The following is a 15,250-nucleotide window of genomic DNA, read 5'->3' as shown; positions in this document are numbered from 1 at the left end:
ATCCCTCGGGAGCTGGAAACAGCAGCCTGGCCCCTTCCCTGCCTGGAGAAGCCCCTGTGCTCCCATGGGACACCCACCACCCACGCCGGCGCCTGGGCTCTGCGTGTTCCCCCCAGTCCCACTTGCACAGGGAATAAAATAGCACAAGCTGAGCAGAATTTGTATCTATGAAATCAGGGGAGGGGGGGAGAAAACCCTAGTAATTATTCATAGTGGATTTTTTTTTTCTTTTTAAATGATGAATTGCAAAATGAGAAGCATCTCTTCAGGGCTGAGAGCCTGAATCCACCCCGGGCTGCTCTGGAGCAAGGGTAGTGGGAGATACCACCCATGTCCTCGCCAGGAAAGCCAGATTTACTCATTTCCATATGCATAATAATGCAATTACAAAGTCAGCCTAAACCTGCAGTGCAGACAAAGAAACAGGCAGCTTCATAATTAATCACACGTGTAAGAATAAAGCCTGTTACACTAGGGTTCATTATTTGGTGGATTAATTTTTTTTTAAAAAAAAAGAATGTTTTCTGCAGCGAATGTGTTACTAGACTGTAAAGATGGTCCCTGGAAATAGCTTGTAGGTGCGTGGCAGCTCCCGTGTGCTGGCACGCGTCGCTGCATTATTCAGCTGGGCTGGCTGCTGGTTTAACTGGGCTGTGAAATCACTGGAGGCGGTGCCCAGCTTCGGTTTCCGAGGGTGCTGGATGATGGAGAAGGGTCTTGGAGCAGTGCTGGAGCAGCGATGACCCTGCTAGAAATCATCTCCAGGTGGGAAGTCTGGTTTTCGCATCCACCCTGTGCTCTTTGCGGTTTTGCCGTTCTTTGGGAACTCACAAAACACTTCACAAACTGACACGGCAGAAGCAATAAATACTTTGACATCCAAAGTCTCACTAAGTGGGAATGGAGTTACAGGCTCCAACACCCCTTTCCGTTGGATTTTCACTAAATCCTCATTAGCATTTAAATTACAAATGTAATTTGGGCTAGGATTTGAGCTGCTGGGCTATTGAAATAAAACTATCTGGACGACCGGCAGCAGAGGAACCCCTCACGTGCCGCTGGTGCAGTGCAAAGGCTTTTGGTTATCGGTGCTGGCAAAATAACCTCGGCTAAAGGGACTCCCTGTTTCACAAAGGTGGGTTTTTCCTGGTATGGGGGTCTTTAAAACTTGAATTTAGAGGTTCCTCTCCCATCACTCCCCGAACATCACCCTGAGAGTCGAGAGCTGGAAACTGTTTGCTATCTCTTGTTTTATTTAGTTTTTTAGAAAGCATCGTTCCTATACAGAAATGCCATCAAAAGCCCAGAATCGCGAGGGCTGGAGCTGGAGGTACCAGCTGAAGCTCTTTGCGAGGTCCCAGTCGGTGCTGCGGACCCGGCAGGAGCCCGAGCTCCATCACACAGAGTAGCAGGGTCTGCTATAGCAGGGTGGGCTGGGGTGACCTGGGGTCACTTGAATTTCATACAGCTATAGACAGAGAGATATACATATATCTAAATATATATATAAGTACACAGAGTGCCCTCCAAGCATCCCAGCTGCGGCACGGCCCTGCACGGGCAGATAGAAGCTCCCAGTGGTGTTTCCCTGGGTCAGGATTTGACCCTGTGCTCCCAGCCTGAACGAGGGGCTGGTGGAGCTGGGGGGGGGGTTGCTGTTGTGGGGAGAGGCCAGACCAGCCCTCAAATGCTGCTGGAACAAGCAGGTGGGTGATGCTCTGGGGCCGTGTCATTGCAAGGGCTCCGGCACAGTGTTTGCCATCAGCGTCCCCTTTTCCCCCAGGAATATTCCTTTTTATTATTCTTCAGAAAAACCTAAGCTAAGAAAAGCCACGATCCCGTGTCCTGGGCTCCGAGTTCTGCCCAAGCGTGGCTGTATTTAAAAAATAATGGCTTGAAGCCTTTTAACCTGCTTTAAGGCCATTGCAGGCACATGTCCCAGCAAGCTGAGAATTTGGCAGATGGAAAAAAGGCCCCGTGGGGATGGGGAATGGGGTGGCTGAGATTTGGGGGGTGGCCAAGCTGCCTGTGGAGTCCCAAGCCATCCTGCAGCCCCCAGCACTTGCAGCTTGGACCCCCCCAACATGACAGCATGTTGCGCTGGGGCAGAGATGCCCCATCCACGGTTGATGGGGTTCGACTCCCCCGTGTCCCCCAGTTTCTTCGCTGTGCTCTCAGCAACACTGCTGCTGTGGTTGGGAACTCTGCTGTCCTTCGTGCCTTTACCGGCCTGGATCATGGGGTTGGCATCTCTAGGAGACACTGAGACACTGGCCAAGGTGAGTGAAGAGGTCAATGATTTTGAGTCATCAAATTTTTGGGGGTACCCCCCAGATTAAGATATCAAGCTGGAATTCAGCTTCATGCTGAATCCTGGAGTGAAACCCAAGATGTCCTGGTCCAGAGTGGGACATTCCACCCCTGCAGGGACACCCAGCCCTGGTGGGACCCCCACCATTGCCAAGACCTCACCATGAACCAGCTCCAGACCAAGAGCCGTTCCCACCACATGCTGCTGAGGGCTTTGCCCCCAGGGTGGGTGGAGGTGGAGAGCTGAAAGGTGGTCTCCAACTCCTTCTGGACACCTTAGTCTCTCTTCCCATGGAGCTGAAGCTCAGCCTCGTAGGACCCTGGGGGTCTCCCCCAGTTCCTGCCCCAGAGCCTGTCCTGCTCGCCCTCCTGCACCCGATGCTCCATGCTCCACAAGCAGCCAGGCTTGCAGTGGCAGGGGACGAGGAGACCAAGCGTGGCTCTGCTGGTGGTCCAGGACTCCATCCGTGCCTGCAAAGGGATCCAGAGGAGCCCTGGGTGGGAGCTGGAGGTCTCCAGGCTGACGTAACACCAAGCCAGATGCTTTTGCTCGGGGCAGGGTGACAGGGGCAGGCAGACAAGGGGATGGCTCGTGTGCTTCGGCAGCAATTGATTCGAGATCCAGATGGGCAATTTCACCTTATTTGGTTCCTTTGAAAGAGAAATTGGTTTTGGCTGCCTCATCGTCTCTGCCTTCCTAACAGGGAGGCTGCAATTTCCACAGGCTCTGGAGAAAGGTAGGGCTGGTAAGGAGAGGTAATGGCCTTTATTAGGCTAAATTGATGCAACTGGAAAAACCAGAGATGCAGCCCAGGCTCTCCATCCAGCCCACGAGCCCCAGGTGCACCCAGGCACTCGCCTGCTTCCTCCAGCTGCATCAATTTGTCCAATAAATGCTATTATGGCTCCCTCCGAGCCACCGCCTCCTCCTCCTCTTCCGGCTGTTTGACCTCCCAGTTGCAGCCACAGTGGTGGGAAGGTGAGAGGAAGGAAAAGTCGTGGCTCCCGGATGCTGCTGGCAGCCAGCACGGGAGATTCAGTGAGCGGAAGGCTGCGAGGACCCATCAGTCATCGTTTAGCAGCAGGTAATGTGGTCCAGAGGTCCCTGGCCGGTGGCTCCCGCAGGATGTGCTGCCTCGGAGCTCGGCTGCCTCTTCGGAGGGATGGCTGCTCCAACCAGATGAGTGCTGAGCATGAAATCCCAAAATCTGTGCCTCTTGTGGGTGGTGGGTCCTTTCCCAGTGCTTGTATGACATCTGTCTTTGCTTGGGAAATCATGAAATGATGGTGATGTTTTTCCCATCTTCTTCTAAAAAAAAACCCTATCCTTTTTGGCTTTGCTAAAGGAAATTGGGGCAGTGCTACTGCTCATCCTTCACCTGGCAGGCAGGGGAGAGAGCCCTCCCAGCGCCGCCCGTTAGTCCATCCTAATTGCTTTAGCACTGCGAGAAACTCCTCAAATTCCCATGAATTGCTCCCTTAATGAGATCTTTCTCAGCCTTAATGTCTTCGGAGGCAGACGGATGAGGAAGTGGTTTCCCTGTCGCCCTGATGGATGCTGGGCCAGGGGAACTTGGCACTGGCACGTGGACACGGGCTGGGCTTGGGATGTGTCCTGCTCCATCCCTCTACCCAGCCCCTGGCCGTGTATCCATATTCCCATTATCACATCTGTGTCTGGGGCTGCCCTGGCTGCAGCCAGAGGTCTCTAAATAATACAGTAATGACGTTAACAGTAGAAAGTTGTCCTCTGGAGGCAGTCCCTGTTTGAAGAACTCCAGTAAATTTTTTCCTGTGGACCTGGGGCTCTTTGATAACAGTGTCTCTGAAGTGGTGTTGTTTTCTCTTCCCATCTCTGGTTGTAAAAAACAACCAGACACAGCTCAGAGGGGGATGGAGCGAGGCCCCGTGATGTGGCATCACCCCCTGGCACAGTCCGCTTCTGCCAGGGGAGCGTTTCCCCTCTTGCCACGGGCTGTGGTGCTACCTTGGCCCACGCAGGAGAAGCAGGTGGTCGTTGCAGTCACGGTGTCCCAGGATGCGTAGGCTTTGCCAGTAGCCGTGTGTTGGAGGGTGACAGCCCTCGTTGGGTGTACGGGGCTGCCGACTGTCCCCAGCCGCGGTGGGACCAGCAGCAGAGCAGCCCTGCCCAGGTTGCCTCTTGTTTTGGTCCTCTCCCCACATTGCCTGGGGGGGTCCCGATTCCCCCATCCCTGGTTTTCCAGGATGAAAAAAGTCTTTGCAGTCACTTGCTGTCAGTCTGAACTTAAACCCAGCGGCATTATCGAGCAGCACCCAGGTCACCACCCTGCTAGAGCTCCGTGGTGGTGACCTGGGTCACTTCTGAGCGCAGGTCGTCCCCTCCGTGGTCCCGGCAGCCCCGCTGGAAGCTGCCCACGTCTAGTCATGCTGGCTTGTTGCGAGCTTCGGAAGGTGTGCAGGTGGAGACCCGCTCCCGCGTGGTGTTTCTGGCGCGGGAGAAGCTGTTCTGGTCCACGCGGGCTCGGAAAGGCAGGCAAAACTCTCGGAAACACCTCTTGAAATTTTCATCCAGGAAAGCATAAAGGACGGGGTTGAGGCTGCTGTTGGTGTAACCCAGGGCAATGCAGAAGTGCAGGCTGGCCACCACGTAGGGGTTCTTCTTATCTATGTCCACCAGCGTCCAGACGATGACGAAGATGTGGATGGGTGTCCAACAGATGATGAAGGCTGCCACCACCACCAGCACCATGCGCGTGATGCGCCGCAGGTTGCGGTCCTTCTCCTTGGAGCCCGAGAGGAGGCGGACGCTCTTCAGGCGAAGGATCATCAGCCCATAGCAGATGGTGATGACCAAGATGGGCACCATAAAGGCGAAGATGAAGACACAGATCTTGGTCACGGTGTCCCAGTAGATGGGAGGATCAGGAAACTGGAGCGTGCACAGCACCATCCCGTCTGTGAGAGAGAAGATGATGAGAGAGGGAGCTGGTGGAGTGTCTGCTGTGAATACTGCCTGCCTTCTGATCGGTCATGGCTGGGCATGTCCATGCTTGTTAGAAACACAAGGAGAGGCATGCCTACCTGCCAGCTTTCTGCAGAGACCCTCCCAGGAACTTTGTGCCACCAGCCCCGGGGTGCTGAGAGGATGCAGTGGGTGCAGTGACCCAGGGACTTGTTCCCTGCAGAGCCTCCTGGGCCATCCCCATGCTGTCTCCTCCCAACCACTGTGGTGGTCACATCCCCATGTCACCTTCCACTGAAACCTGCCCACTTCCCCAAGACGCCCAGAACTTTCCCAGCAGCCGAGGGCTGGTGTCCTCACACAGAAGCTGCGGATCTCAGCGTGGGCCAGCTGGGGTCTTTGCGATACCACTGCGGGGGTTTTTAGGCTCCTGATTTGCAACCCAGGAGCTGGGGAGAGGCACTGGTTGGACTGGAGGTAGGGAAGGGGGGAGGACAATTTCTGGAACAGTTTCCAGCCTTTGAAGCCAAGACAGAAAATAACACTGTGCCGAGTATTCCGTGGCAGGACATGCTATGGTCCCACAGAGGGGTGCCCATCGCTGAGCTCCCACCTGCTGCAGGAACCGGTGGCTTGGGTTTGCCAGCTCCCCCCCGGGATGGACAGATGGGACAGGAGGGGACCTTTTCCAGAAGCCACTTGCCTTTTGACTTGGTGACCGCCATGGCCATGATGGGCACACCGATGAGGGAGGAAAGCACCCAGATGCAGACATTGATGACCTTGGCCTTGGCTGGTGTGCGGAAGTCCAGGGCCTTGACTGGGTGGCACACAGCGACGTAGCGGTCCACACTCATCATGGTGAGGGTGAAGATACTGGTGAACATGTTGTAGTAGTCAATGGAGAGCACAACTTTGCAGAGCAGCTCCCCGAAGGGCCAGGTCTCCATCAGGTACTTGGCGCTCTGGAAGGGCAGTGTGCTGGTGGCCAGCGCATCTGCCAGGGCCAGGTTGAAGATGTAGATATTGGTGGCTGTCTTCATCTTGGTGTACCTGGGGGTGGCAGAGAAGGGAGCTGTGACAGGTGGTCAGGGCTGGCTTACCATGCCCAAGGAAATGGCCTTGGGTTGCCCAGGGGAGGTTTAGGTTGGGTGTTAGGACAAATTTCTTCACCAAAAGGGTGGTCAAGCATGGGAACAGGCTGCCCAGGGACACGGTTGAGTCGCCATCCCTGGGGGTATTTAAAAGACGTGTAGATGTGGTGCTCAGGGACGTGGTTTAGTGGTGGGCTCAGCAGTGCTGGGTCTTCTCCAGCCTAAATGACCCTGTGATCCAAAGCACGTGCATGCTCAGTATGACGAGGAGGGGTCACAGCCTGGCTTTCCCTGGCTGCTCGCAAGGTGCCATCGCCCTCGGTGGGCAAAGGCACGTGCCTGTGACGTGCCCTTCTGCTCCACTAGTGTGCTCAGCACCTTTCCAGGTGGACCAGGGAGCATGTTGAGAAAGTGCTTGTGTCCGTGCATGGTTTTAGTGTGGGTTGAAGCCCTGGCACCTGGACCCTTCCGAAGTGGTTATCCCTTACCCTGCCAGGGAGATGACACTTATTCCTGTGGCTGTCTTTATTCCAAGCAAATCTGAAGAAATTTTCAGAGAAGTCACTTCTCCAACTAAATCGATTTACTCCATTTCCCTGAATCAGTTGCACAATGTCCTTTACCTCCCGAAACTTCCTTTATCTGATTTTCCACCCAGTAAATCGTGATTATCTAGCTTGCTTCCCTGTCGAGTTTACTTGCAGAAATTGGATCGATGACCCTCGGAAACAGGCCATCTGGAAGCAGCCCAATTATCCAGGCTCCAGCTCCGGAGCCTTTGGGGAAGCCTCGGTCACCATCCGCGGCTCAGGGGCACGGTGCTGCTTTCCCCAGGGTGCTCAGCAAGGGCTGCAGCCGCCTGTGGCTGGTGTGCCGGCTCCAGCCCTTGTCATATCATGGTAAAACAGCCAGTCCTGAGCACCGAAACCCTTCCTGAAGGGATGAGGCACAGTTCTGGTGGGTGCCAGGGCGGGTGGGGGTGGGGGTGGGTCCTTGGAGCATCCAGCCCCACAGGTGTGGCTCAAGGCGATGCTTTGAATGGTGTGGCTGGGTTGAAAAATGGATGCGCATCCCTGCTGCCGAGGGGCTGGCGGGGGTCCCCAAAGGGCAGTGTGTTTGGGTTGGGTTGGGGGGGCTCTGCAGCAGCCCCCAGTTGTTTGCTAGACTGTGGGCAGGGTGACACCAGCGGCTCAAACCCTTTCCTTGCGCTCGCTTCCAGCAAGTCCCTGTTGCTCAGAGCATCCCCGCAGCCCTGAGCGTGCTTAGATGCACCCTAATTAATTAACAAAAGTGTCAGTTTGAACACGAGCGTTGCCATGCGTGGCTAAACCTGCCTGTAGCACCCCCGGGGTGGGGTTCAGCCCTAGAGACAGGGGGGCTGAATTCAGCCCCAGTGCATGGGGGGAAGGCAACCCTTTGGCTGCCAGGTGACAAGGTGACTGGCACAGCTCATATAGAAGGACCCCATCGTGTGTGGGGGTCTGGTGGGTAAACTGGGGTGAGGGGCTTGAGTAGCTCCCATCTCAGATGGCTGTTGCTCTGCTGCCCTGGCCGGAGAGCACGCTGCTGTAGGAAAGAGCCCCAGCATCCATCCCCTGGTATCCAGCCCCTTCATCCATCCATCCCAGCAGGGTCAGGAGAGCGCACTGGTGGGGACACAGACCCACTGGGTTGCACTGTCGGTAGAATCAGAAGATGGAAGCTACAAAAAACCATTTATCTCTGGGAGACAAGAGCAGCTTGGATGGGCACCCAGCTCCAAGAGCGTTCCCTTCTCCTTTGCCTTGGCTGCAAACGGCAGCCCCTTGCCCAAGGGTGGAAATATTTCAGTTGAACTTTTTTTTGTTTTATTTTTAATATGGCATTAAAAATGTCTTTTCCTTGAAAAGTCCTTTTCAGTTCTCTTTAGTGTTATTTTCCCAAGCTGTTTTGCAAATGCATCTCTTAGAAAAGCCTAATTCCAGGTTAAACAACATGCTGAGGATTTGTCTTATTGTTAGGTTTTACCTCGCCTAGATTAAAAAATAGTCGTTTCAGGTAGATTCACACTTCTTTGGTCTCTGGAAAAAATCGGTGATTTATGCCATGCTCTGCCAGGCGTGCTCGGCCATGCTGGGTAAGCACTTCCCCAAGCCCCTGCCAGCTGTGCTGGGGGGGGGGGGGAAGGGGGGGCTGTGCAGCGCTGTAGCCCCCTCCCCAGGCAGGATGGGGCTGTGCTGGTGAAGGGATGGGGATGACTGGGATGATGGGGATGACAATTTAGCCCCTGGAACTGGGGTTTCAGTGCAGGATTCATCCCGCTCTGGGACTGAGGGTCAAACCCACTGCACGGGGTGGGGGGTCCAGCCTGGTGACACCCCCAGAGCTGCAGACAAAGCTGCTGCTCCAGGAAAGAGGTTTGTCACCGGCAGCAGAGCAAACCGGCCGCTTCTGCTGATGGAGCTCCCCAGGCTGCCAAACCCATCGCAATTAAGCAAGTGCCTTGATTGGGAAGTTACGCACTTGAACGAAACAATCTGGAAGGTGTTGACGGAGATGGAGCTGGAGGGGCCGGAGCAAGCGCAGGGCACCTCTGCATGCCAACAGCAATGCCGTCATCTGGACTCCCAGGTAGGGACCCTCTTAGAGGTCTCCAAACCTCTTGGAAAATAAATAAGTGAAAGAAACCACTCGCAAAACTCCTGGAGCTGCTAAAAGCTGCTGCCTTAAGGAGCCTGGCTCAACAAACCCTGCGCCCAGCAAAGGGATGCCCTCGCAGCCTGTGTGGGAGCTGGCGGGGGGCTGATGGGCTCTGCGGGGACGTGGGCACTTGCAAGCCTGAGCTTGCAGCTGCAAATTGCTTCCAGGGGTATTTTTAAAAACGCCTGACCATGCAGTGGTAACTGCAGTGCTGGTCACTGTCAGAGCTGCCGGCTGCGCTGCTGTCAAAGGGTGCTGAGCTCCTCCGGGCGCCTGGCTGGTTGTTGGCAGCTCGGAGCAAGGAGTGCTTTGGGTTTCAGCTGTGCTTGGCTCTCTGTGGTGCTGGGTGTCTGTCTGGGGAGCTCAGCTGGGGGCCCTGGAGCAGGGTCCTGCGTCTGCCTGCTCCCTGGCATGCACGGACTCTGCAGCATCCTCAGCACCGCATCCCCAGGGACCCTGAGCCCTGCAGGACACGCTCCAGCCGTGCTTGCAGGCTGCAAGCTCTGAATCCAAGCTGCTCCCATCCCACAGCCCTATCCTGCATGGACACAGGTTTCCCTAGCGGAGCCTACCTAGTCCTGGCCCGATCCCTGCGACGTGAGCGACTCGGCCAGCGAAGCACCATGAAATGCCCAGCAGGCTCGGCCAGCCCCTCCCGCCCCACGGCTCTGAGGAACGTTTCTTCATTCCTTGGGAGATGTGTTTAATTCCAGCATCAGCTGGTGGGTCAGAAAATGGGGGACAAGAAACCCTGCCCCTCTCGGGATGTGTGGAAGCTGTAGAGTCAGGCTTTCTAAAGCACGGGTAACATTAGGTTACTCAGTGAGTTAATAGGGAGGATGTTGTTTGTACCACATTAAAGCTTTCTCTTTAAAATGCCTTTCCTTTTCCTCACGGAGCAGAACCAGCTGGAGGGGGTCTAATAACATGCATCCTTCACCATGACACTGTACGTGGCGTATGTCTCTGCCACGATTACATTAATCTGCTTTTTTAGACTAGGGTTGATTTTTAAAGCCCCTTCGAGTGGATGAAAAATCCCGTCTGGTGTCAGGTGGGGTCAGCAAGTGACACCCCCATCCCACTGCCCATCGCCCACCCTCTCCAATGGTTAAAAGTACCAGAGCAACCCAAGAGCCAGGGGTGGCGGACCTGCTGCAAGGGTGATGGGCAGCCTGGTGCAGCTCGTGGGCACGTTCGGGGCTGGTTTCCTTCCCTGCCGGTGAGTCACGGCATTTATTTCGTGCACAGGCAGGGCCGGGCCATGCTGACCTCCGGTAATGATTGCTATGGACTGAGAGTGCTGGGGGGGTGGTGGTGGAAATGGTTAAAAATGGGGGGTTTGCCTAAATCCATCCACAAGCTCTGGCTTGGCCCCAGGGTTTTGGCCCCGGCTGGAGTTACAGCAACCCCTGGGGTGATGGGAATTGGGGTTAACCCCATGAATCCTGGGGGGCCCAGGATAAGCCCCCCCCCTCAGCGCTGTGAAGCCCAGGCACCCAGTGAGAGTGCTCCCTCCTGCCAGGCTGGAGGGGGTGAAGTCTCTGCGTGGTCACCGCAGCGGAGTGATGGCGAGCATGGCTCCTGCCTCCACTGCTGGCAGGGCCCGGGGGCCATGGGGGGGTCCGTGCTTCCTCGCTGCCGGTGGTGGTCTGTGGTCTGCAACACATCGATTTCCCCATATTGACAGCAGCCTTGGCCACATCAACCCGTCTTACCCAGACAGGATCAACCAGCGGCTCGGACAAAAGGGCTCAGAGGGGCCGGGAATGTCGCACCCCGGGCTGGGTGCAGCAGCGTCTCGCCCTGCCCTGTCTGAGAAGGTGGGTTGCTTGTCCTGGGGTGCAGACACCCATCAGACCCCCTCCCTGCCCAGGGATACCCTCAGCAGAGGTGCCTCTGCCAGCCAAGGTCCTGCTCCGGTGCCTGCTTCCCCGCTGCCATGCCGGACAGAGCCAAAGCGGGGTTCAGCATCCCCTGGGACACGGGTGGGTGTCTCTGTGCTGGAGCCGGTAGGTCGTGCTGGGGCGCCGGGGGACAGCTCAGCCGTGGTGCGAGCTGGGGCTGGGCGATGCGGGTCCTGCTCTTTGTTAGAGAAAAGCAGGAGTCAGCCGGCTGGGAGCTGCCGACGGCACAAGCACGAGCTTGCGGTGGAGCCAGGAATGGGCTGGAGTGGGTAATCCACGCTCTGCGCATCTCGGGTCCCATTGATGGAGCAGGGTAGGTACTGGTGGGACCCCCCAGATCCTCTCCTTGGGCTGGGGTGGGGGTGGGGGCTCGGGAGCCTCCCTGCAGACACCGCAACTCTCAACGGTGGCATTTGCATGTCGGAAAGAAACCCCCACCAGCCTCTCGCCTCCCCCAGCCGCAGTGTGACCACCCCTGCGGCTCCTCAACCCCCACTCCCACACAGGGCCGAGGAACAGGCGGCTGCTGGGGTCGGGGTGTGTCCCCCAGCAACTCCCCAGCCACCGGCTCCCGTGCACCCCCCATGCTGCTTTGTGCACGTGCCGTCTTTGCTTTTTCCTTTTGTTTTTTCCTTTTTTTGGGGTGGACATCCCACCCACATGTGTGTGCTTGCTGGTCACACGCACATCACAGCCATCAGGTACACCCATACCCATGCTACCTGCTCACACGCAGCCAGTGCACACCCACCCTCGCTCCTGCTGCTGTCACACGTGGGACACGCTCAGTCCTGGTGCACACCCGCTCCTGCTGCTGTCACACGTGGGACACGCTCAGTCCTGGTGCACACTCGCTCCTGCTGCTGTCACACGTGGGACACGCTCAGTCCTGGTGCACACCCGCTCCTGCTGCTGTCACACGTGGGACACGCTCAGTCCTGGTGCACACTCGCTCCTGCTGCTGTCACGCCCCTGGTGCACACTTGCCCCTGGTGCGCACGCCATCCTGGGCCACACTCACTTCTGCTGCCATCTCACACCTCGCACATGGTGCACACTGGCTCTGGCTGCCGGCTCACACTTGATGCATGCCCACCCGAGGCGCACACTCAGCTCCCGCACACGCTCCCCTCTCACCCCCAGCCCACCCCAGGCCCCTCGCTCGCCTGTTTCACACCCTCCCCGGCACGGCGGAGGGCGCGGGGTGCCCGCTCTCACCTGACGATGCCGTACATCACCAGGACGTTGCCCAGCAGCCCGACCACGCACACCACGGAGTAGAGCGCGGTGATGACGATGGCGATGAGGATGGAGGTGGCGTTCTTGGCCCGCGGTGGCCCCGTGTCGTTGGCCCCCTGGCCGGGCAGGGGGGCCCAGGCGGAGCCGTTGCCCCAGGCGGTACCGGCAGCCGTGGGCAGCGCCGTGGGCAGCTCCATGGCCCCTGGGTGGCCGCGGCCCCGCCGTGGCGGCCGGGCGCATCCGAAATCAGCGGGTTCGAGTCCCGCTGCCGCCAGAGCCGCCGCCTCCCGCACCCGCGCGGCGGCCGCTCCCGCCTTATAAACCGGCGTGTCCCCCGAGCCACGTGGGGCCGGGGGTGGCCCTGCCCGCCTCCCCCCGACTCCCTGCCGGCCTCCCCCCGCCCTGCCTCCCCCCGCCCGCCAGCGGCTCCCTGCCTGCAGCCCCCCTGCAGCCCCCCCGCTCCCTGCCTGCATGCCTCCTGCAGCCCCCCGCTCCCTGCCTGCAGCACTCCCTATGCCCACCCGGTCCCTACCTGCAGCCCCCCTGCTCCCAGCCTGCACCCCGTGCTTCCCACCCGTGCCCCCCGGCCCTGCCTGCCTCCCCCCATCCCTCCGTTCCTGCCTTTCTCCCCCTCCGTCCCCCCCTCCCCTCCGCCTGTCTCCGTCTCCCTGCCGGGCCATGCCCTCCCAGCCCCTGCCTCCACCCCTCCGCCCCCATCCCTGCCTGCCCCCCATCCCTGCCTGCCACCTTCCCTGCCGGGGGGGCTGCAGGGGCGGCCCCGAGCATCCCGGGGGAGCCGGGCTTGAGGGGGAGCACGATGTATCTCCACGCTACAGCTGTTTTCAGATTTTCTTTGTCTGGAAAGTGGGGGGGGAGTGTGCAAACATCCCCTTGTCCTCAAAGCAAAGCTGGAGTCTCCCCAATTCCGCCCCCCCTCCCCCGCCCCGTGCTTTTTCTCCCCCTCCTTCTCTCCCCCCATATGCTCTAGGGTGGGGGGTCTGTGGGATGCTGAGGTTTGAGGGGATGTTGCAACGGGGGTCAGGAGGGATGCTGTGGGGGAGGTTTGATGGGGCAGTGGGGTGGGGGTCTGGGGGGTTGCTGTGGGGTGAGGGGTTTGGGGGAAATGCTGAAGAGAGACTGGGGGAGCAACACTGGGGGTGATAAGGAGGGGTGCTGGGGGGGAGAAGGAGGGGTGCTGCTGCAGGGTGAGGGATTTAGGGGGATGCTGCACGGTGCGGATGCAAACACAGACCCATCTGTGCCACCTGCTCCGTGGGATGCTGAGCGTCACCCTCCCCTTACCAAGAATGCATCCTTGGGGCAGGACCCCCACTCCTCTGGCAGGTCTTCCCCCTTCCAGAGTCTGCAAAGCAAAGAGGCAGGAGCCTTAATTTTTTCTGGAGACCCAGGGGCTGTGGGAACCCACATTTGGGGTGACTCCATCGCCTCTTTGCTTTGGGGACAGATTCATCCATTGCCCTGCGCCCTGGGACAGAGCAGGCTCGACTGGGGAGGATGGTTTGCTGTGATCTGGGGAGCTTTCAGCTCAGGAGGGATGGAGCAGTGGATGCAGGATGTGGAGGAAAGGCCAGCAGCTGGTTCAACCCTGGAGATGGGGTTTTCAGTCTGCGTAGTGCTCTGCCAGCACAAAACTCCTGCAGTGTCGAAGCATCCAGATATTTCATCAAGAGCCTCATCAAAATGCCTAGGAGGGAATTAATAGCTTTTCATTCATCTGACGGTTCAGATGGTAAACAGCTCCTGGGCTGCTGACCGAGGAGGCAGCAGCGATGTGCGGTGGGTCCCTGCCGTCACAGGGTGAGGGTTTTGGTGGCAGCGGCTCCAGCTTTGTCCCGGAGGGCTGGTGGGGTGGGCACTGGCAGGAACGGAGAGCGTGAGGATGGCTTTAATGTGCTATATCTGCCTTGGGTCCTGCACTCTGCATCCTGACGCGATGCATCAGCCTCTCTGCCTGGAGGGTGTTTCCATTCCTGAGCTGGTTTTGCAAGGAGGCACCGAGAGCCCAGGCAGGGCAGGGGTCTGCGTCCTGCACCTGTGTGTCATCCAGGCCTCGGCTTTAAACACCTTCCCGGGGTGATAACAGCCTCCCAGGCCCAGAGCAAGGTGGCGAGTCTCTGATGTGCACAGCTCTGACGCAGTCTGGCTGCTGATCGCTCCCGGTGGGAGGGAAACGTCGGGTCGGGGATTGCAAAATAGCTTTTAGCGTGGCTGAGGAGCTCTTTGGAAGAGAGCTCATCCCTTTGCTTGGCTCCTGGTGCGGCCAGAGACCCCGCACTGACTATTCCAAGGGGTTATCTGCAAAGGACTAATCATCCTGGCAGGTTCCAGCAAACACATCCTCTGGGCTCAGCTCTCTCCGGCATTTATTTATTTTTTTCAGCTGGAATGTTAAAAATAAACCCAGCAGATACATGAAACAAATGGAAAATCTTTAAAGAGCTTTGCTGCTCATCCGCCTGCATTGAGTTGTTGCTGCTCCACCTCCTGCGCTGGGCTAGCGCCATGGATGTAGTTTCCAAAATCAGGGAAAATGAGGCAAGGAGGTCACGATGGAGGGGAGAGCATCACCCCATTGCGGTGCATGGAGCCTGAGGACCGTGCGTGCAGCAGGAGAAGGGAAGCGATGGCTCCTGCAAGTCCTGACCCCGTTTCTGGGCTGGCCAGCCCCCAGGCAGGAACGAGGGCATGGCCAGGACGTCTCTCTGAGCCCTGGGTTTAATTGATGCCACTTTATCTTGGGTCGAGTCTTGCTCTCCTACAGGGGATTGCTCCTCTTAGGAAGTTCTCCGTGGCATCGTCTTAGCCTGTATTTTCTCCTCCACAACCTGGATAACAGGGGGATGCTGCCCTCTCCCACCCCCTCCAAACGCCCCCTGTGCAGGGAGAGTGTTAAATTGGGGTGGTGACAGCGATGCTGAGGCTCTCAAGGAGGAAAATTCATGTTGCTCATCTGCCCGGCAAGCTGGGGTCTGTCGGGGGATTTACAGCTGTAGCTAATGGCAGTGTTTTGATTTACTCAGAGGCTGCAAACTCAACAAAGCATATTTCACTGTGGG

The 15,250-nt window shown here is 57.7% G+C and overlaps 1 protein-coding gene across 1 annotated transcript; it reads right to left on the bottom strand.

Moving 5' to 3' along the window:
- Positions 1 to 3,843: 3,843 nt before the first annotated feature.
- On the bottom strand, positions 3,844 to 12,508 carry OPRD1 (opioid receptor delta 1). Its single transcript, XM_037382048.1, has 3 exons — positions 12,153 to 12,508; positions 5,958 to 6,307; positions 3,844 to 5,250 (listed from the first exon to the last, which is right to left on the bottom strand). Exons 1-3 carry the CDS (start codon positions 12,368 to 12,370, stop codon positions 4,715 to 4,717), a joined length of 1,104 nt encoding a protein of 367 aa, XP_037237945.1. The 5' UTR covers positions 12,371 to 12,508; the 3' UTR covers positions 3,844 to 4,714.
- Between the last annotated feature and the right edge of the window lie 2,742 nt (positions 12,509 to 15,250).

The sequence above is a fragment of the Falco rusticolus genome, chromosome 3 (genome assembly GCF_015220075.1).
Source record: "Falco rusticolus isolate bFalRus1 chromosome 3, bFalRus1.pri, whole genome shotgun sequence".
Lineage (NCBI taxonomy): Eukaryota > Metazoa > Chordata > Aves > Falconiformes > Falconidae > Falco > Falco rusticolus.
This window is presented reverse-complemented; position numbering and strand designations above follow the sequence as displayed.